The following is a 22,678-nucleotide window of genomic DNA, read 5'->3' on the forward strand; positions in this document are numbered from 1 at the left end:
AAAGCTAACATCAGGTCTTGTCTGGCCACTAACCCACAGGAGCTGACCAATCTTTGAACGTAAAGCCTCCGCTTCCTCACAAGTTAGTTTTTGATTTGGGGTTTGTCGTTGCTTTGCATCGATATTTAGAGGCTGTAAGCTGTCGATGTACTTATCTTGATTAAAAGCAATACCTTTTTGATCATGCATAACATCCAACCCGATATAGCGGAAACTTTCTGAACTTTCCTTTCCTACTTGAAAGGTACTTCGAAGTGGTTGGATGACACTGTCTTCAAAATATTGTGATCCAGCCCATAAAAAGTCATCAACGTACACCAACAGTATTCCCTGCAAATCTTTTCCATCGTGCTTGTAAAATAAAGCATGGTCAAGACGAGATAATTTACACCCAACTGATAACATAAAACCTTTAACTCGTTCATACCACAATCGGGATGCATCAACAAGGCCGTACACGCACTTCTTGAGCTTCCATAATACACCTGGAGGTTGTTTAGCTTCTAAAGATGGTTTAAGAAAAATATCCCGCTGTACAAGGTTACCCTGGAGAAACGCTGTTTTTATATCGATACTATTTAATGCCCAGTGTTGACATTGTATAATAGTACACATTACTCTTAAAGAATCTTTAGAACCCGTCGGGGATTCCTTTTCCAAACTAGTGAGGTTACGCTCTTCAAAACCTCTAGCAACCAAACGTGCCTTTGGTAACAAACCCTTATCTGTTTGTTTCATGGAACAAACCCAGCGAACCGAAACGGCTTTCTGATTATGCTGAGGCACAACCTCTTACACAGCATTATCTTTCCAGCTTTTCAACTCTGCAAGCTTAGAAATATCATAACAAACCGGGCTGTTAATAAACACCTCATCAGTACTCACATTCTCCTGTTGCGTTACGTATGATAAATCTGAAACGTCGTCAAAATTTATCCAACCTTTAATGCCATCGAGCTCCTTTGGATGGTTGTACTTGATATTGTAGGCGTTTCTGTGCTTACCGGTTGCCTTTCCAGCTCGACTTAAAAATGTAGCTGAACATAAAGCGCCATCTCTGTTATTAAACTTTACACACTTATTTACAAGCGACTTTCCACCAAGAACTGGCTGGATAGTCATACGAGGTTCAGCCACAGGACCCGTTTCGTGTGCAACCGAAGTATCACCCGAATCAACAGGGATGCCGGCATCAGCAGAAGTGTCAACAGAAACGCGATCATCTAAAAAAGAGGCTCTATTCCCTACAGTAAAATCATTAACAGTATCATATTGATCAATAGAAGAGTCGTCAGAATTAGAAATGCTATCATCTTCCTGCCCTGATGACGACAAACGTGAGGTTTGCTTTGCAGGAATACTATCTGCGGAATTACTGGTTAACGGTTGACTATTGACAGACGCAGGTTCAACTAATTGTACTCTACAATTATGTGCTTTGATAAACTGACCACCGTGACGTATAAAAACAACAGGCCCATCTTGACCGAGCACTGTTGCGGGCCCCTTCCATTCTTTTTGATCCTGACGTTTATAATAAACACGATCACCTTGAATATACGTGTCACGGGTTTGTCGTGTCTGTTTTCTCAAAGCTCTGCGAATCTTTTCAGAGCACTCCGCGGCAATTAAAGCCTTTCGAGCTGTTTGAAGTGCTGAAATGTGGTCTCCCACTGTTGGACTGTGTGGGTCTGACATACTGAGTGCTGGAAAGTTATCTGTTAACACAGAAGGTAAATTTGCGTTACGGCCAAACACAATTTGAGACGGGCTAAACCCATTTTGGTTAATAAGTACGTTCTTCGCACTTAACGCCCAAGCCAAGGCCGTGTCCCAATCACAAGCACCTTCTGCTCTTACTTTGTGTAGGGTTTCAGTCAGAATTAGGTTGTGGCGTTCACATAGACCATTGCTCCAAGGTGAGTAGGCGGCTGTAGTTGTTATCTTAATATTAAAACGACTGCACATCTCATGAAACTCATTGTTGTTAAATTCGCGCCAATTGTCACTGAAAACGCGTTTAGGAGCACCAAAGATACTAATCCAATACTTGAGAAAGTGTTTTACTATATTAGTCGACGTTTTACTTTTTATAATTACTGCAACGCTAAATCTCGAAAACAAATCTATCATATGAAAATACCATTTAAATTAGGTTGCAGTTCGTGAAGGTCCATGGCTACCACATCATTGACGTCCTCAGCCCACGAAAGTCCGACTATTGGTCTCGCAGCAGGCTTCTTATGTCGCCTGCAGATATCGCACGATTGAACAATCTCCTTGATCAGACAGGAAAGTTTGGAACTTTGACAGTTGGCATTTTTCAGCAGCCTCTGCAGATTTTCGATTGAAGCATGGCAAAACTGTAAATGTAGTTTACCAATACTCTTACGTTTTTCTGCATCGGTCATGTTCTGTAGAAGCAGAACATTCTCAGAAGATTCCCCTTCTCTGCTGGTTGAAATGTTGACACAGTAGTGACCACTGCTTGAAAGAAATAGTTCAACATCTTTGTTAAACATTGTTGCACAATCATGTGCAAGGTCAAGCGTAGTGCTTGCCCGTTTTAATGAGGATTTACTCAACAATAAAGGTAAATCGTCTTTTATAACCGCAGCATCAATATGGAAGATTTTCCTGCGATTAATGCTGGAATTAATACTTTCTTTTCAGAGACTACTTTTCTCCCATCACCAAAACGAAAAACAGTGTGAGATGGGGTAAACTTTACTCTCTTCCTAAAATCAACATCTAGGTTATCTACATAATTTTGAAGCCAATGTTGGCCACAAACTGTTTTTGAGCACGCTGTGTCAATAATTGCAGATTGAAATGTTTCTGCTAAAAAAATTTCTTTATAACTCGAAAACAGCACCAAATTAATTTGCTCTTCCTGTGTGTATTCCGTAACATTTACCGAAGCATTTCCACTCTTATGTGGACATTGATTTGCCCAATGCATCTTGGAGTCGCATATAACACATCTGGATATTTTACCAAATTTGTCTTCGGGGTTCAATTTTTTACTTTTTGTGAAACGGTTAGATTTGTTAACTTTATGCTGATTACTTGTCACATAGGATTCTTCTTCGATATATTAAGGGATTGCGAGGTGCAACAATCAAGCGGATTTGTAAATATTCGTTTAAGGGCAGATTTCATAGTGGTAAACTTAAGGTCACTTGCCATAGTTAGAGCTAACTGCCGTTCTTTAGAACTTAAATCTGCGCCATCTAATATTTTGAAGGTTAAGATGGCGTCCGGAAGTTCCATCTTATGAAAGGACATTTTGTACGACAAATGTTCATATTCTATAATATAGTCTGCCATACTCATATCTTTAGTTTTAGCAAACCTCGTGAAATTTGCGTACGTCGAGTAGGCTTCGTCAACTGTCTCCGTTTGAAATGCGATGTCAAGGTAATGTAATAGTTGTTCCATTCCGGTTTCAGAGTGCAAATCTCCATGCGTAAGTTGTGCAACAGCCTTTTCAGCCTTTACACAGCCCTCTAGGCTTTCCAAAAGGACAACAATTGCCTGTTCTTTTTTTACAACAGGCGTTACAAGTTGCCACATTTTAACTTTATTTTTCCAAGATGAATATGGCGTATCTTCCCTAAACTTAGGGGGAGACTTTATTGAACGATTTGTTGCCATCATTTAAAAGATATTAACCATCCTCTGCTACCATTGAAAGTTGATGTCCACTGAAGTCTTTATCAGTTTACAAACAATAAACACAACGATGGTTACAAAACCTTAGTTCCTTAATTCGAATGAATCACACAAAGTTATCAACACTAATAGCAATAAACACAAAACAAATATAAAACTTAATTTACACCGCAACAGAGTAGATGTTACAACTAACACAGGCGCGTCTCAAATGAAGGGCAAACAAGACACGTTTAAACGAGACACGTACATGCTCTAGGCAAAGCGCGCCACTAGGAGCAGTGTTTAAATAAAATAAAACACTAAGGTTAACAGGTAGTATTGGCTAGGATTAAAATAGGGAAAATAACTTAATTTTCAACCTTTGCCTCAATATTTCTAAACCTTTTTTCGGGCCGACTCAAGTAAACTTGCAAAATCTTTTTACTTGGCTGGACAGTTTCACGCCAAATTGATGACAACTCTATGACGATGCTTAGTATGTTGAAATAAATGATCGATGCTTTATATCAGGGGTTCTTAAACTGGGGTCCATAAAACTGGGGTCCATAAACCCTTGGAAGTGCGTCGACAAGTTTATTGGAGTCCATGAAGGCCTTATTAAAATCTTGATGTATAATAAGAAAAATGGAATAAATTTGTCAGTAGAAATGAGTTTAGTTGATAAAAAACGCTTTGTTGCCTTCTACTTAAATGTATTTAGAATTCATTTCGGTTTAACCTATGTTGCCCGAAAACTGCGAGTTTCTTAATAACTTCATGCTGCCAAAATTTTCAAGGGTCCCGTTGAAAGACGTAGTTCAAACCCTGCTTTATATGTTGTTCCTTATAACGTTTCTACCATTTCTGTTTATTCAGGACGCAGACACAACTTTCGGCTACGTCATTTCACCGCCTGGAATCCTATTGGTTGATAATGCCACCGGCGAGATCGCTGTAGCGAACAGCAGCTTGCTTGATTGTGAAACCGCCGAATCGTTGGAGTTTGAGGTTGGACGAATTAAAATGGTATTTCAGATCCAGCTATAATTTAATAATTGCTGCCTAATCGCAATTTCTAAAATGTTTAATATTCCCAAGTTTAATAGTGGAGTTAAACTTAAATCACTCGAAGAAATTATTTTTATTTCCCTGTACAAAATGATCGTTTTAGTTATATTTTAGATCTATTTTTCTAAAATGATTCAGTGCTTGTTTACAAGTTATTTATCCAAACAAATAAGGTTCAATTTTTTTCAACTGTTTTATTAAACAACCAACTGATTGACCTTTTAAATTACATTCACCTAAAATGTTAATTGAGTTAAACCTCCAAGCTAATTTCTATGACTTAATATACATAGCTTTAAATGTATTAGTCTTACGGTATATTATATATATTTTAATCGTAATAAAACATAACATCTATTTTTTCTATTGCCCGGTTTCTATGTTGATAACACAAGTTTGACCAAATAGCATTATTTATTGTTTTACCTAAATTTTAACTAATCCACTCATAAGGTTCGACTACTAGTTTTCAGACGTGTCTTTTTTATCTTATTCAACCTTGCTTACAAATACATAAATATATCTATCCATCTGCTTTTATATATTGTTTAGATCTACGCTGTGGAATCGAACACCCCTGAAGGTCTTCGCAGTGACGTCATCAATCTTAGACTTGACCTTGATGACGTCAACGACCATTCCCCAGTTTTTAATGAAAAGAACATTACTCGGGAATTCCCCGAGAACGCCACTGTAGGAAGTATACTTTTTCAGGTGGGTTTAAAAATCGAAAAGTCGCAGAATTTGTTTTAAAACCAGAAAGTTGTGTTAATAATACAATTCCTACGTTTGTTTTACTTTTTCATCTTAGTTATAATTTATTGTTGAATAAATTTGTTTCTGGTTAGTGTATGTTGTTTGATAAAGAATTTCTCCAAATCGTTCGATGTTAAAACATATTTTTAGAAGCAGATATGTCCGATAATATCGGATCGGAGTCGATACTCGATACCAAGTGGTTGTATCGGTACTCACCCGATACTAGGGTGGTATCGGTGCCGATCCGATACCAACCTAATATAATTGATATATAGGAATTTCAGCAACGTGGCGTAGGTTTCAAAATAGAGATAACTAAACCTCTCAACATTTAAGCAACTTTTTGCCCAATAGCCTGGAAAAAAATCCATTGCACCTTTGATTTGTTTCAATTCGGCTCATTTGATCATTTTATGACGTCATTTGGCATAGAACCGAATCGCGAAACTTTTGATTAAAAATATGGAGCATTGACATCGGGATAAAATGTTAAGTGTCGAAAATCCCCAGTTGGAAGGAAGTCTTTGTCTTAAACTTTTGTCGTATTAGGCTTAAGCTGATATGTAAGGTATTTTTTTGTTGCTTAACTTTTTTACTAATTTATTTATTTTGAGAAAAAAAAACATCAATAAAAGTTGTTCTGACACCTGTAACTACAAGATTTTATTTCAACGTAAATGCTGATTTTCTTGGGAAAATGCAGTATGCCATACAAATCTAAAAACTTAAAATATTTCAGGTGTTAGCAACTGATGACGACAGCAGTGACGCAAACAGCCTTGTGACGTATAAGTTTGCCACTCCCCAGCAATTGTTCAGTATCTCGGACTCGGGGGTTGTTCGACTGATTCAAGCTTTAGATGCAGAGACGAAACAACTTCACCAAGTTGTGGTCGTCGCAACAGATCCGGGCGAAAGGTGATCGTAGACTTTTTTGTGATATAAATTATCTGAGATTTAGGTTTCAAATTATTTCCTAATATAACGACTGCTATTTTTTACGTATGTTTTAGTAAATGGCTTGAATTACCTTTGGAGCATAATGGTTGGAGGTTGTAGTCGTAATAAGAATATCAAAGCCCATACTTAAGTAGGTAGCATTTTGAGCGTTTCGAATAACTTGAAAATGAATAATGTTGAAAATGAATAAGGAGTTATTCGAAACGTTCAAAATGCTACCTACTTCTGTATGGGCTTTGATATTGTTATTACGACTTGAAGTAACCTTAATAAATAATGTAACTTACTAAATTTAAACGTGACAGTATGTATCTTTGTTATTTGTCTTTTTTTTTATTTAGTTTTCAACTTTATTCACTTTGATTTCGACCAGCATTGTATTATTTTGTAGGTCAATCAACCGTAATTTAAAACGACAGCTTTAAATAAACTGCCAATCGTTTATTGCTTGTTAAGCATCACTTTGTTTCTTCAAATGTAAATTTGCGATTTTTAAACTGAGGTCCTGTTATATGGACGAAAAACTAAATGCATGATAGCAAAATTTTTATTGTTTATATGAAATAAAAAAAAAAATGATACATTAGACCAGGGAGCCTAATTGGACGACGAGCCGTGTAGGAATAATATCGTTATTTTTTATTTTTATTGAAAATATACAACGTTAAAACCTTAAAAAAAACTTGAATAAAATCCACGTCGTTTTTCTCGCACCCCTGATATGTTTTGTTTATTTTCACAGATCTGATATTTGCTTTGTCAACATCAAACTTACGGGCATCAACGAACATCCGCCAGTTTTTACCCCCTTCCCTTCGGTCATAAACATCAGCAAAGGAACCATCGCTTCATCCCTAGTGGCCATCGCTATAGCAACAGACAGTGACGTCACTTCTTCGGTGACGTACCGCCTTAAGAATGATGACGTCATAGACGGGTGGTTCGCGATACGTGACGTCAGCGGCATGGCGGAGATTCGAGCGGCCAAAGATTTGTCAGAGGCCGATAGGGACTTCCATACTTTGGTCGTTGAAGCTAGCGACGGGGAATATGTGAGGAAATTTTGTTTGTTTCTACGTTGTCTATATGGCAGTGGTTCACAACCTTTATTGGCTTGCAGCACCCCAGGGGAATTATAAATAGTTCGCGGCACCCTTGCTCGTATTTTTGGTGAGTGGTTAACTGTAGCGTTACATTAAACGAGATTGAAACAATACATTTACTGTGCAACAAGGTTAAAAAGACCATTTTAATTAATTATTAGCACAAATAATAATTAATAATTAATTATTAAAAAGTTTAATCATACACAAAAAATGAGTGCCGGACACCCCGGTTGAGAACCACTGCTATATGGCAATCTTATACAGATCAAATAAACACAGAGAGAATTTTTTTATTTGCTAGTTCGTGATTTTTTGCTTCTTTTGGTATTCAATCAAGTCAATATATTGAAACACTCAAGAAACATTTTGTATTAGTTTAAAGTGGCAACGTGAGGTTCTCTTGATGTGAAAACAGTCAGAATGGGATTTTTGTTCTTATGAGTTTGAATTACAATAGTGTCTTTCTTGCTACGTTTAGATCAAAGTTGATACCGTTTTCTAATATCTGTTATATTTTCATCTCTGACTTTAATGCATATTCTTAGACTACGGACACCAACCTTACAATTCACCTAATCAACGATGTCAACCTACCTCCGATTTTCAATGAAACCTTTAATTTTAATCTGACGGAGAATTCGCCTTTTAACACCACCGTCGGATACTTAAAGGTATTCAGGAATGACTATTTCAATGTATTGTATTAATTGTGTCAATTCACATATATCATTGGTAGGTTTAGTTTCTATTACGGTACATAAGGTTTCCTGATCCGCTCGAAACATTAATGTTACTCATCCAATAAGTTTTGTATTATGTTAGTCAAGATGTACGTATAAACCATGGTATACTTGCGTCTGTAATTTTCGTGTGTATGTGTGACTTTTTGTGTGTGTTAGGCATTGACACGTAAATGTATTCAATGCAAGGTTTAGCGCGTTCATTTAGCGGAACAAATTGAATAAAATAGTTCGTTGTTTTGATTAGGTTAATATTTATATACTTTGCATTTTAGGCTTTCGACCAAGACTTCGGGAAAAATGCGGAAGTCGAATACCATTTATGTTCCGCCGACAGGTACACAACTAATTATTTGTTTAAAAGGTTGTGTTGGAGATATTGTCATTTAAAACTTATGTAGTGACTGACCGCATGGCGGGATCGTAATAAGACAGCAGCTGTTAACGAGTTAAATTTAAACTAAAATATAGTAATTTAAACTGAATTCAACTACAATGTAGTAAGCAGACTTGGACAACTAGATTTATTTTAGCTTTTTAAAAATAGATTAGAATTAAAATTAGAGCATTTTAATTTTTCTAAATTAGATTAGAATTAGAATTAGATTGTTTTGAGTTTTTTTCAAATTAGATTAGAATTAGAATTACCGAATTCCTAAAAAAACAAATTTCACCTAGAATTTGAACTAGAATCACATACAACCAATTTAATTTAATCGCAAAGTATTCTTACAAGAATGTGAATGGTAAATATGTGTGTGCTAATTTTTATGCTTTAGATACTGAAAAATTACATACAAGTCGTTCCGACCAAAGAGTTTTAATTGAAATTCTGTGTTTCAACTGAGTGACTAAAAATGTCGTTGGACAAAGTAGCAGTTTTGGAAAAATACGAATTAAATTAGAACTAGAATTAGAGCACACGGGCAATTCATAAATTAGATTAGAATTAGAATTTGCCGCATTTTGCTCTAATTCAATGAATTAGAAAACTAGAATTATCTAGTTGTCCAAGTCTGGTAGTAAGCAATCGTACCTCTAAGAAGTTTTCATATTGCGGAAGTGCTTGTTTTAGTTAGCTTGAATATTTTAGAACTCAGTTAACAGAGTCCCGATTGACCTTCAATATTTGTAAATTAGTAGAAACAGTATAAAAGTTTACTTTAATACCAAAGTACACCGTTGATTAACATACAGTTTCTCCCTAATTTTTAGGCTTTTCAAATAGGCAACCACTTGAGTTAGGTTTTATGTCTATATTAAGATTATGTTTAGAAAGTGCCACAGTATAACAATTTTTTTTTAAATTGTGTTGACCATGGCTTTTAAACTATTTTGTATTTGAACTATAGTTAAAGTGTTCTGGCTATTCAATTTTTTAGGAGAGCCTATGAATTTTCTTCAACGAGTATTTCAAAATTTTCAACGAGTATTTCAATATCTTTCAATTTATTAAATAAAACTGTGTGGAGTGTTGTAGAGTCACTGAGACAATTAACCCAATTCTGTAAGACTTCTATTTCTTCTAAGCAACCGATATAATTTTCCAGATTTTTCAACCTTGACCCCGTCACCGGCCGAATCTCGACCCGAGTGACCTTTGACCGCGAGACGCGTTCTGCGCATGCGCTCTGCGTTTACGCGACCGACAGGGGTGACCCACCCCTTGCCACGCCCCCAATAAACGTCCAAGTCGTCGTGCTGGATGAAAACGACAACGCCCCGAAATTCAACCGCTCTGATTGGCTGGAAGCGTATCACGTGCCTGAAGAAACTGCGCCTTACGAGATTATCCGATTGAAGGTTTAATTTAAATGTCGTTTACTTTTATTTTACTGTCTGACTTTTATCTATTGATGACTAACTCGCACCTATTCGCCACATATAAACTTCGAAATTTTTTTTTTGGAAAGCGTTGTATGAGTTTTTTCTATTTACCCTTTTTCTCATTACAATGTTGCCATATATTTTTTATGGTTTTCGAATTTTCTTTAAACTTGTTTAGAATCAACACCTCTCAAAAGCTGTTTTTTCTTCAAGAATTTTGTTTCATAACCCAACGCATACAACATCAGTCAAAAATTTGACGAATGTTTTTCTTCTGGAAAATTCTATTCGGACAAAACCACACCGGTCAACGATATTGTGCAAATTACTCTAAGGTTGTTTTTAACCGACTCCGCAGCCCTAACAATAGGATTTCTACACTTCACTTTTATTTACTTTTTCTTAAGCAATCAACCCCCTTTCTTGTATGACAGGCCTCCGACTTCGACCAACCGCCCATTCGTCATTACTTTCTCCTCCAAAACGACTTTAACGGAACCTTTTCTCTTGACAACGAAACCGGAGTTTTGGAGTTAGTGAAAAGTGTGGATGCAGACCAAGAAGGGGCTGCCCTGACCTTTGACCTCAGAGTGAGGGTGGTCGATTCTGACATCACGAGTTTAAAGAGCGACTGGGAATCGATTTTGGTGGTGGTTGATGTAAGTGCGGTTTGGACTATATAGTTGGCAGTTCTGATGACTTTGGGTTGCAATGAATGTTTTAATTTTTCATTTTTTATTATAAAATTGGGTTATTTATCTTAAGTTCTACACATGAGACAATTTTCTTGCTATATCTTTCATTTTTGTTTTTAGTTGTTGAGTTATATTGCTCATAATAGAGAGTTTATGAACTTTATTAGTTCACCGTTTTATTTTTATTACAAGGACTTAACTTGGGTTAACTTGCTCAAATTGTGACCTGACTGGCACTTGACTTGTTATTTATTTAAAAGAAGTTGATTTAGACTTAAATTATAGTAGAATTTTAAGTTATTTTTACAAATTTCTGACTTCAATGCTAAAAAAACGTTTCGCGCTGACTGATAATGAAGATAGATTGTAATTACTGCTACTTATGCTTTCCAGGATTTAAACGACAACAAACCCAACTTCACGCAATCTCACTATGACTTCACAATAGCCGAGGACCAGCCATTGTCCAGCGTCATCGGCACTGTTACGTCACAAGACGCTGACACGTCAGCTGCGAATCGACGAAGCCTTTATGAGATTGAGAGCGAGTATTTTTCGGTGAACGAGTACACGGGTAAGCTGGATTTTTATACCAGTACGATTGGGCTTTTGTGGTTGAAATTAAGCTTCAACGAGTACATCGGTAAGCTGGATATTTAGGCGAGTACTTTGAGATTTGGTGGTTGAAATTAAGCTTAAACGAGTGCACAGGTAAGCTGGATATTTAGGCGAGTACTTTGAGATTTGGTGGTTGAAATTAAGCTTAAACGAGTACATCGCTAAGCTGGATACTTAGGCGAGTTTATGATATGCGAGTAGGTTGTGTTTTTGGAATGTAACTGAACCTTGTACATGAGTAACTCAGTACGAGAATTGTATCGCCAAACTATTTGACTAGCTTCTATCAAGTAAAGGTATTTGTGAGGACAGCCTAAGTAGACATATTGAGTTAATGATTAATCGTAGCCTCACACATTTTACTTAATGACTAGTTAAGCATACATATTGTGTAATGTGCATATAGTATAGCTATTTGGAATTCTACTACACACAGTTGACTGACAAGCTTTTCCACACACGTGTGTACAATACTGTGGCCTCTACCTTTGTGGTCTTATTGACCACCGATTAGGAGCACATGTATTCCTTTAGGATAGCTTCAGCATAATCCAGTGTTTCTGCACCGTTTTTACGCCAATTGTAGCGCACCTGGGTAGCGAAGCGAGCGCGAAATATTTTGGACATAACGGTGTCTTAAATTGCTTGCAAGTTTTTATTACATAGGCTTATAGTTTCTTTATTTCAAAGTTCAACTATGTATATTTTCGCTGACCCGCGGCGGACCTGTCAACCTTGCACGGCGCACCGGTTTGGAAAGGCTAGAATTATAAGGAATTTTTTACGAGCATTGCAAAGCTGGAAAAACCTAGCTTACGTTTCGATTTCAAATTAAGACTTAGATCATCCAACTGATCTAATATTAACTGATCTATGCAGCTTTGTCTCCTTTCATTCATTTTGTAGGCAAACAAATAAATCAATAGCAATAAAAATTTCCAATTTAATTAAAATGCGCCATATTTTCGTATTTTTTCGCAATTGTCAAAAATTTGAAAGAAGTTTTGCTCAATAACTCTAACCATATTAAACTACTGCAGTGGCGACCCAACTAGAAGCTGCGACATAAATACTAAGCGTAAGTAACAGCAAACTTTGACGGCCCAATAATCTTCGCCGAACGTTTTGTAAGCCAACAAAACATGTGACATTAACATAACTAAGTTGAAATTCATTTAAAATAACCCATGTCTTTGTACTTCTTCGACAATTTTATGAAGTGACACACTGAAAAAAAAATTATATTACTCACGGAAAAAATTATATTACACAACCAGCATATATTACTCATGTTTTGATATTCGTGCCAGACTGTGACGTCATTATCGCTAGCCTCCAGTTGTATCACGTGACCTGTGCGTAGTACTGGCTGGAACTCTCTGTTGAATTAAGAAAGTACACACATCTACCCATATTTTACGTTGATCAAACACGTTTGTTACAAGCTAAGAGCGTCGTGTCGCACATTGACCAACATCCACCCTAAAGTTTATTGCGTCAGAATACTGACACACTGAACGAAATTGGCTATAGGTAGAGTCAAACAGATACGAGTTGGAAAACATTTTAAGGGGATGATTTTGGGAGTATAGGAAACTTATTGGGTTGACCTCATATTCTGATCTTCGGATTTCTTCAAAGGCTGAGTTGGTCCCTATACTGTATTTTTCAAGTAAATTGTTTTTGTAGAGTTAATTGGTTTTTGCTGCTCGTTTGTCTGTTTCTGTTTGACTTCACGTTTTATAAATAACGTTGTAACTCATTCGACAATTGAGGCAAATATTTTGACAAATTCTCATTCCTAAATATTGCACGTTCTCTTACGCCGGAAACAACCTACTTATCATGGAAGTTTTAAAGAAAAACATGTAACGACAAAATTAAGGTCCGTTGCGTCAATGTCACTGTGAAAAGTATGCCTTACTTTTGTAGGATTGTCCTTATTTACTAAATACTCGTTAAGAAATCATTTAATATATTCACATTGTAAAACAAAATTGTAAGTCGATACGCTCATGTCGCTCATACAAAATTTAGGAACTTTTTCTAATATATAACGTTTATGAAATAAGCTATTGCTGACAGGCATAATAAATAACGGAGTGTTGCTCTTCCAGCAGTATATATAATAGATCGACGTTTCGACGTGCTATACAAAACGTCTTCATCAGGATACTAACGTATCGTGCAAAACAGATTCCTTATAAATCGAGAATACCAATTTGTGCGATTAAAAACTCGCACCAACGCTCATTTGGTGTAAGAGCGCGATATCTTTGTGGCAGTTTAAATTCCAAAAACGTTGAATTTTACGACTATTTTTGTGATACTCTGAGTTGAAGATTTAAAAAAGTCGCTCATTATACGTTCATCACAGACCATATATTGCAGCCTTGCTACAATCCTTTATTTGAAAGCTTTGGTGGATTTAATATTGTTATAAACGATTTGTCATATAGATTTATTTCATATAAGCTTGTTTAAATGTTGCACAGTGCACACGTTTTTACAACGCACGCTTTGCAAAACAAAAATGATTTATTTTGATCGTTTACAACGCGCGTATAAATAACATATTGCAACAAAATTGGGGATGTTAATAACAAGAAAAACAACAACATCAAAGTGCATGATTTCAAACAACGCAAATTACATTTAACAGTTTCAACAACCAAATAAAGTGTATATTCTCCCTAACTGCGTTTTTTATTCTTTTGAGAGTTTAAAAATCACAGAAAAAAAAATGGTATATTGGTTTTCTTCGCCGTTTTATTCTCTACTTGGGTATTGCACTTGCTCACCTACACTGGCACTTAAATAATGGTGTTTATTGACATGGATGAGTAATTTGTAAATTGGCAGATATCCGTTATTTGGCGGGCAGCGTTTTACGCTGTTCATCCTTATATGAAGCGACGCTAAACAATATAGCAAAGAAAATTGGAAAAAAACTTGTCTCGGCACATATGTCTTGTATTACGTAAAGACATCATCATGTAAAGAGCTTTGGAGCAAATTGGTTGGAGGTTGTAGTAAGACGTAATAAGAATATCAAAGCTCATACAGAAGTAGGCAGCATTATGAACGTTTCGATAAATTCTTTATTAATTTTCAACATAGCTATGCTATTCGAAAACGTTCAAAATGATACCTACTTCTGAATGGGCTTTGATATTCTTATCATATAAAGAGCTATTTCGTATTTCGATCGTGTTTCAAACATAGGCCACTTTTCGCCTATTTTAGCGTTTTGGTCGTGAATTGAAGCTGTTATAAGCGAACCATGAGTTTACCACGAAACCTGATGGTCGTTTGTGGATTACGTTTTTGTACTTGTACTGTTTTTCATATTGCGAAAAAAAGAGTTAAAATTCAGATAAAACGATCAGGACATGGGTTGACAGTGAAAATAACACCTCTTTCTGTGTTTTACGGCCAAGGATAACTGTTACAAGCCCGACCCAGTTTACTGCGATACTTACAGGTGCTTGGTATTAAAAAGAGGTCAACAAGTGTTGGAAACAGCAGTCATAACTAGGACAACTGGGGACTATTATTAGGTCGATATTTCATATTTGGTCCGTGATTCCATATATTGTAGACACGTTGGGTAGTGAGTGTTATAAGGTTCCCTGTTTTGTTGTATACCGGTAGTACACAAGGCCTTTTGTAGGTTGTAGCGGTATGACGAATGATAAAGGATATTAGGTTATTTCCTAAGGACAGCCTTTTAGTACTTGAACCGTGCTTGTTCATTACAACGGAAGCTGGTAAATACTATAGGGTCACTGTAGTAACTTAAAGGCCACTTCTCATATTGGGAGCCAGTTATCATGACTTGGCAGCTGGTAATTATTTGGCCGGTTATCAGCATTAGGACTTGCGAAAAACAGGAGTTTTTATGAAAAAAACTTTCTTTGGGCGCTGTCAGTCGCTTATAGGCCGGTTTTTCGTGTCTGGTCCTTTTTTCAAACACATAGCAAAATAAAAGGTCGTAAGTACCGATATTAGTTAAAACGACCAGGGGTATACGGTAATTACCTGTTAGCCGGTCCTCAATTGTTATACTTATCTAAAACAACAGTCGCTTTTGGAGACAACCCAATATACTATGGAATTTAAAGGTTCCTTATAGGCCACTTCTCAATATTAAACTAATTTACACAAATGGGCCACATAAAGTCCGTTTTAAAAAAACAACAAACTAAACTATGGCATATGGTGGTCGCTTATAGGCCACTTTTCAATATTTGGACCAATTTTGACCATTGGGCCACATAAAGTCCGTTTTTTTCATTAAAAAACTAAAGTATGGCATGTGATGGTCGCTTATAGGCCACTTTTTAATTCTTGGACGTATTCGAAAAACAGCCTTTACAGACGACAATCCAATTAACTATAGCATATGATGGTCGCTTATAGGCCACTTCTTAATATTTTTCACCTTCGGGCCACGTAAATGCAGTTTCACATAAAACAAACCAATAAATTACGGCATACTATGGTCGCTAATTGGCCGATCGACTTTCCCCAACGAAGCAACGTACTCAGTCCTCGTCACCTCCTCCATAAACTGGTGACTCGCTTCATCCAACCTCCGCTCGTACGCGTCCAAATCCTCCGCGTAGCGTGATGACGTAGCCGTGACGTAATCGGGCGGAACCGTTGATGACGCAGTGTCCAGGGCGTAAAGGTTCCAGGAGCCCTGACTGTCCCTGTGGCCCATATTAGGGGTCAGCTCGAATGTCGAACTCTTTTCTTTCTTGCTGTCTCCTTCTCCCCGCGTCGCCTCGTCATAACTGATGACGTCATCGTCGTTGGTTTCTATGGTGACGGTGTACGTCACATTGGTGTTGGCGTAAGCACTCGTATTGCTTTGCTTTAGGTCGGTTTTGGAGGCGACCTTTTTAATTCCGTTGCAGTCTGGTGTTTTTTGTCGCCTCGTGCAAGAGTTGGATTCGTGATTCAAGATGGCCGCTTTGTCCGGTTTCTCCGCACGGTGGCATCTGCAGGCAGATTTTTTTGTAAAGTTTTTTGTAAAGACTGGAGGTTATCAATTGAAACGTACAAGTACTTACAAGTTTTTGACCCGTCTTAAAGTACTTTGTCTAAACACTTATGTTCAGACAAACAGAACTTTACCAGATATGATTTCTTTTTTGTTTTTTGCTTGCCACAATTTAAGTAGTTTTTTTTGTTATTTTTATCGAACTTAATACAAAGTCTGACGTAGTAGAAATACCAAAGCCCATACAGAAGAAGATGTCATTTCAAACAATTCGAATAACTCTATAATCATTTATACTATGGTGAGAATCCAAAAAAAAACTTGTTAAAATTGAATAAAAAGTTATCCAAATCGTTGCCTACTTCTATTATGGTGTTATGTTCTTACTTCGTCTAGCTAAGACCTCAAACCCTAATTCTTCAAAGTTAAAGTCTGCTAGGTTAAAAGCTTACCTGTCCCACGCCATGTAGAATATACCACCGATAACTACAATAAAAATGATCATTCCGCCAGTTGATAACCACACAATCAAGTGATGACTCGTACCATGCCCTCCGTTACCATGGGCACTACCGTTGCTATGGGCAGTATCGTTGCCATGGGCAGAATCGTTGCCATGTGCGGTATCGTTGCTATGCGCGATACCGTTACCATGAACAACATCTTCGTCATGAACAACATCGTCGTCATGGACAACATCGTTGTCATGTGCAGTACCGATGCTATGCACCGGGCTGTTGCTATGCTCTGCTCCTGTAACTTGTAATGGATTGTGATTCGTTGCCTGAACCAAATGAGCACCTTGTAAAAAGAAAATGCTTTAAAAAACCCAAAAGTAGCCTACTACTAAAAAATACCATTATACAAATAAATGCTTTTTTAATTTACATTAAATTTTAGATACTTTTGTTGCGTATTAACAATTCTGAAACAGGCATTGTTTTTTTACTTGCTTACAACTGTACTTACTTAAATGAAGAAACGTTGCAACAAGAAACCAAGTTACAAAAAGCGAACTTATGGCGGTAGATCGCATATCGTTGCATTTGTATTTTATCAAAACGCCCTAAACAGCTGAAATGCATTACTAGTCATTAGTACATAGTAATCTTCAAGACACACAAATAAGGCATTCTGGTTGAATGTAAATGAAATTAGGTAAACCATAGATAACCCGATGTAAACATCTCAGTTTGACTACGAAATGAAGTGTTATAGACGTTTATTTGCCTTAAGTTTCGTTGCCCAAACTGTGCTGTCTAATACAGAGGTAGTAAACCTTTTTCTAGTCCCAGGCCAAAACCAACCTCACAAAGGTCTCATACAATGAGTTGACGGAACTTCCATATTTGCATTCCAGGGGATGGCATTACTACGCCTTTAAGCTGAATATTTTTCACATTTACCTTTTCAAATAGCCAAAAAATATGAGAAATGGTCTCTTACCCATTTCGTCAATAATGTGGCGGACCGGATGATATTGTTTGGCAAGCCGGATTTGGTCCGCGGGCCGTTAGTTGTCGACCCCTGGTCTAATAGCTAAAGTCACCCTATGGTGTCACAAACTTGGTCACGCTTTCACTGTGATTTCTTCACTACATTTGCGAAATCTCTATGTTTTTCCGGGGGATTCAACCACCTTGCTGTAATGCCCAACCTAAATACCAGCACCAAAGTTGCACACACGCTGTTAAATTTGAAAACACCAAGGGAAAAGTGAAATTCGAACTATAGTGTGTGGAACTTCACTTATAATTCTTGTGGAATGCGATACTGTCACCAAATCTCAGCAAGCTTTATCTAAGGTTGTGCTTTTCTAACTATTTCACATTGCGGCGCGCCAAGTCAAAAAACTCACCACTTTTATCATTACATAACAATCCAAACCAATTACTATTATATCAGTAAACTGTAAATACAATGTTATTTTAAACTGTTACTGGATATTACGAATTTAATTATCTCGCATGCTTGTCTGTATACCAATATGTGCAATGAACATGTTAAGTATTACCAAACGCTCCTAGACACATTTTGCTCCCCTAACTGGTCTACTGCGGCACACAGTTTGAAAATAATTGCGTTAAGGCTAGAGCAGGGCGTATATAGCCCACTGGTTTAAATATCAAAGTAGGCCGTAGCGATGAACCATATATTACGATGGATAATACGTCCCAACCACTATTACAGCTTCCCCTATTTTAATCAACGTCAGTCAAAGAGGTATTCTTTTAAACGCAATACCTAAAAAAAAACTTGCTTTTAATTCTTGCTAGCCTTTAGTAACAGGCCCTGCTAACTAAGCGAGGAGGTAGAATTAATCTGAATGGAAAACACCCGGCTTTTGAGTCATCCTAGACTGGCAGCTCCAACTACTGACAGATAGTTTTTTCTAGTCTTTCTTGCTTCCTCTCTATCAAACGCTAGTCATTTTCTAACTTTAGCACGTTGCCCCCGCTAACAAACGCGTGGGTTATTAGCGGCTTGTTTTAAGTGTCAATTTTCAATGCTTCACACATAATAGTGCATAGGGTTTTTATGAAAGTTTGACTTATTTATTTAATTCGTGTCTGTCTGATAGCCAATTGGCTATTACCCAGACCCAATGGACATATCTAACACTAACTGTGATCTTTAACGAGCCTAATATTGTGTGTTTAACTGCATAAATAAATTAAAAGATTTAATATCAAATTAAATGACTCTTACTAAAGCAAAACATATAGGCAAAAAACTACTTTCTTTATTAAAGTACTTTTTATTTAAGCTCTTAAAAGTTTGTTATCATTTTGTAAATTAAAGATATAAAACAGCTGTTTGTCACATTTATAATAAGACTTTGCTTAACGTAAAAACATGTGCCAGAACATTGAACTTCAAGATCTGTACTTGCTTATTGCCTTTGCAATAAAGCAGCATTCGATTCCTGCAAAGCGCTTAATATTGCAAAATCTACCTACAGTTGATGCGTTTAATCGTATTGTTGGTCGGCTTCTCGTCGCACTATGACGTCACACTAGCCTTTGTCGTGATATTTACGCTCAAACTAGAACAGGAACGGGTCGTGAAGCGCCATGTTTTACAGCTTTCCTAATAACCGACTTGTCACGAGTAGTGCCCCATACTGATTCATGCAGCATTTTCGAATGCACAAAGAACGTGCAAAAGTTACTGTACGCCTTCCAATCAGCACTTATGCACGATGCAAGTCATTTCGACATGTTTTTGGCAAACATGTAGCGCTTCTTGCCACAAAACTTGTAACTGATGCTGTTACAAGGTTTTAACGTCGTACCTCTAGTTAACTTTTAACTTGTTGTTGTTAGTCATTTTAAATTGTATAAAAGTTGTGCAAATGTCACATACATCACGTTTAGTCAATACACTTGTGAATTTGCCCAAAATGGCTTTAATATTTTTACGACATTAGGCATTTTTATGGGCACCTTAAATCCAACAAAACATATTATTAAAGTAGCATGAAGAGGATTCAAATACCCAGACACTTAACATCCCAAAATAGCCATGCCCGTGACCAGTCGTCTAACGTTATACAATCCCTTTTAGAGAAAAGCCATAAACTTGTTCATGTTCCGCGAAAACCAACAATTTCCTGGGTCCTTACTTGGTAAGCACACTAAAGTAGAATAATTTTCTTATCGAGACGATAGTTTTTTTTAATGGAATGGATAAAAAGTTTCAGAGATGACGTAACAAAGTTATAACAAAACGTCTAAACCAAGTAATGGCGTACCTTCAAAAAATTATTTTACCAGAACGCTGTTCCGAAACGTTCCGGTTAACTTTGCTTTGTACTTCATTAAAAAAATATATATTATATTTTTTTTATCTTGAAATTTTGAATATAAAACTACGTAAGTCGGGCCGAGCGTCACCTTTTAGATTACTGGTTGTTCAAATGCGAGCGTAGATTTTCATTTGCAATCTTCGTTAAAATGCGTGTTTGTCATGCTTGAAAGCTGAAATTTATTTGGCACTGTTGACTAATTGTGCTTTCACACAACCCTGCTTCATCAGACCCTTACTTGAACCCAAACGGTCCCAACCTGTGCGTTGCAACGCCCTGCTGCGTAGTTTTAATTCTTTAAAGGCGCCACAAAGTAATTCTGTTTCATATCTAAACCTAACTGTTGTAATTTATTGTTCTGAAATGTCTATTTTTAACTCTGATTTGCATTCAAAATCATTGTTACGCAAGACCAACAGCGATAGATAACGATGAATGTCAGAGCCTGAAAGGTCGCGTAAATCGACCTCATCTTGATAAAGACGTTTCGATACGAACTTGTATCATCAGTTAATGACATTTTACTCGACCAGTTTGACTTTGAGTTTCATTATGAAGCTACATTACATATCCTTGCATAGTGTAACTAACTACAGCGCTTGATTTTCATTTTTTTTAAACAAACACAATATTAAATAAAAACATGTAAAATTCTGTCGCTGGCTACGTCAAATACGCTTTTCCAAAAGCATCAGAAGAAAAAAGGGTTTGATACCAATTGTTTTAACTTGATAAATTATGGTTGTACAAAAGCTTGTCAACATTAAAACACAATTGGTCGACGATGTCACCTCTAAAGTTTAGTTTTCACTTGCAGTTAATATCCCTAGACCAGTTGATTTGTCTTGATTGACAGCTGGGCCATATTGCGCCAGATCCTTATAAAACCATCACTTCTTTCTAATCTATATATACCAGCTTGTACACCGCACTGCGCTGTAACACTCATTTCCGAAATCAATCACGCGATTGTGACAACTGAAAAGTGACGTACTTTATCCGATCTAGTATAACCTAAAAAAACTAGTTTTGCTTACGTCACACTATCCTGAAGTTTGAAACTTTTTTCCTTTGAAAAAGGTTCAGTCGCTAATGTGCCGCTTCATATTATACATTGCAGTTTAAATTTGGAAAGGTTACGGTTAAAAAAAAGTATTAGGTTATAGCTGCGAATAAACGGATAATAACTGTATTAGGAGATATCCTTTGCAATAACAAGCAATATTTCAGTCTCAACTGCCAGATCTAACACAAACCCACTTACTAATATCGCAGTTTAACAATACAGAACAAATGGCCACAATAAACTTTGAAACATCATATACACATTTTTAGTAATTTCAATAAAATACTAAATCCATTATAATCGATAAAGTCGTCATTCCGTTGTTTATTCATTTACACTTGAATTTTACACCGCTGTTGAAACGTTTGTAAACAACGAAATGACAATTTTATCAAATATAATGACTTTGATATTTTAACTGAAATGGCCGCAACTTTCAAAATCACACCAAACAAACAAAAAACTGTTCAAAATCCATCGAAAATCCAGCTATAGTTAAATGACAGCACGCGCGATTAGCCGTCTGTTGAACGGATAGAAAGGACGTCACGCATATGCTGAATCACAGTTGTTCTTATTCCGGCGCATTGCTTGTCATAGTGCTATGACACGGGTTCGCTTCATTCGTGCCACATCGGCCTTTATTTAGGGCGCCGTTCGCGTGAACCCATGTAAATGTGCCATTTGTGCGGGTTTAGACAAATAACCAGCTTTGATATCGGACGTTATTAAGCTGAGCTCCTAAAACTAATAAGAACGTATAATTTTCACAATTTTTAGCCGTAAGGTAAAATTTTCGAGAAGCACTTGTGTATTACTTCCAGGAGTAGGAATGTCCGATGCTTAACATTTTATTCCAATAACCAATATTTGGAATACAACTTTGCTGACATAATTACTATGCTACAACAAGCAAAATAGGTGAAACAAAACGTTCAAAGCTATGTTTTTCAGGATTTCAAACCAAACATTTAAATTCGCATTACCCACGCTTTAAAAAATTTACGTTTTGCTGCCTTTTGCGTTTCCACTATTCGTTTTAACTCGCAGGAAAATCATATTATCATATTAATTGCAACAAAAATTTAATTGGCCGGCTTGCAAACGGTAAAGGCTTGTGAATTCCACCTATATACAAATTACATTTTACACGCTTTATTTTGGTTCATTCGTGCCACATCGGCCTTTATTTATGTAAATTTGACAATCGATCGAGCTTAGACGAAGAAACTGCTTTTGTATCGTTCAAACGAGGTATTAGATGGAACTGCTAGTCTTCTACAGGGCTTATGTGGTGCATTAAATTCGAAATGCGCTTTGGGAATTTCGCGTTTTACTGCCCTTTTCGTTTCCGCCATTCGTTTGA

At 36.7% G+C, this 22,678-nt stretch overlaps 1 protein-coding gene across 1 annotated transcript; it reads left to right on the top strand.

Annotated features, from left to right (window-relative positions):
* Positions 1-4,325: 4,325 nt before the first annotated feature.
* On the top strand, positions 4,326-11,472 carry LOC146139215 (protocadherin-9-like). Its single transcript, XM_083391751.1, has 9 exons — positions 4,326-4,370; positions 4,534-4,665; positions 5,278-5,439; positions 6,224-6,402; positions 7,187-7,496; positions 8,566-8,627; positions 9,841-10,093; positions 10,552-10,776; positions 11,206-11,472. Exons 1-9 carry the CDS (start codon positions 4,326-4,328, stop codon positions 11,470-11,472), a joined length of 1,635 nt encoding a protein of 544 aa, XP_083247877.1.
* Positions 11,473-22,678: the final 11,206 nt, after the last annotated feature.

Source organism: Ascidiella aspersa, chromosome 6 (genome assembly GCF_963924565.1).
Source record: "Ascidiella aspersa chromosome 6, kaAscAspe10.2, whole genome shotgun sequence".
Classification (NCBI taxonomy): Eukaryota; Metazoa; Chordata; class Ascidiacea; order Phlebobranchia; family Ascidiidae; genus Ascidiella; species Ascidiella aspersa.

Excerpts from the sequence above, each read along its gene's own strand:
- LOC146139215 (XM_083391751.1), top strand. The coding sequence starts at position 4,326 with ATGAGTTTAGTTGATAAAAAACGCTTTGTTGCCTTCTACTTAAAT. Across the intron at positions 7,497-8,565 it reads AAGCTAGCGACGGGGAATAT|GCTTTCGACCAAGACTTCGG; the intron begins GTGAGGAAATTT and ends TTTGCATTTTAG. Across the intron at positions 10,777-11,205 it reads CGATTTTGGTGGTGGTTGAT|GATTTAAACGACAACAAACC; the intron begins GTAAGTGCGGTT and ends TATGCTTTCCAG.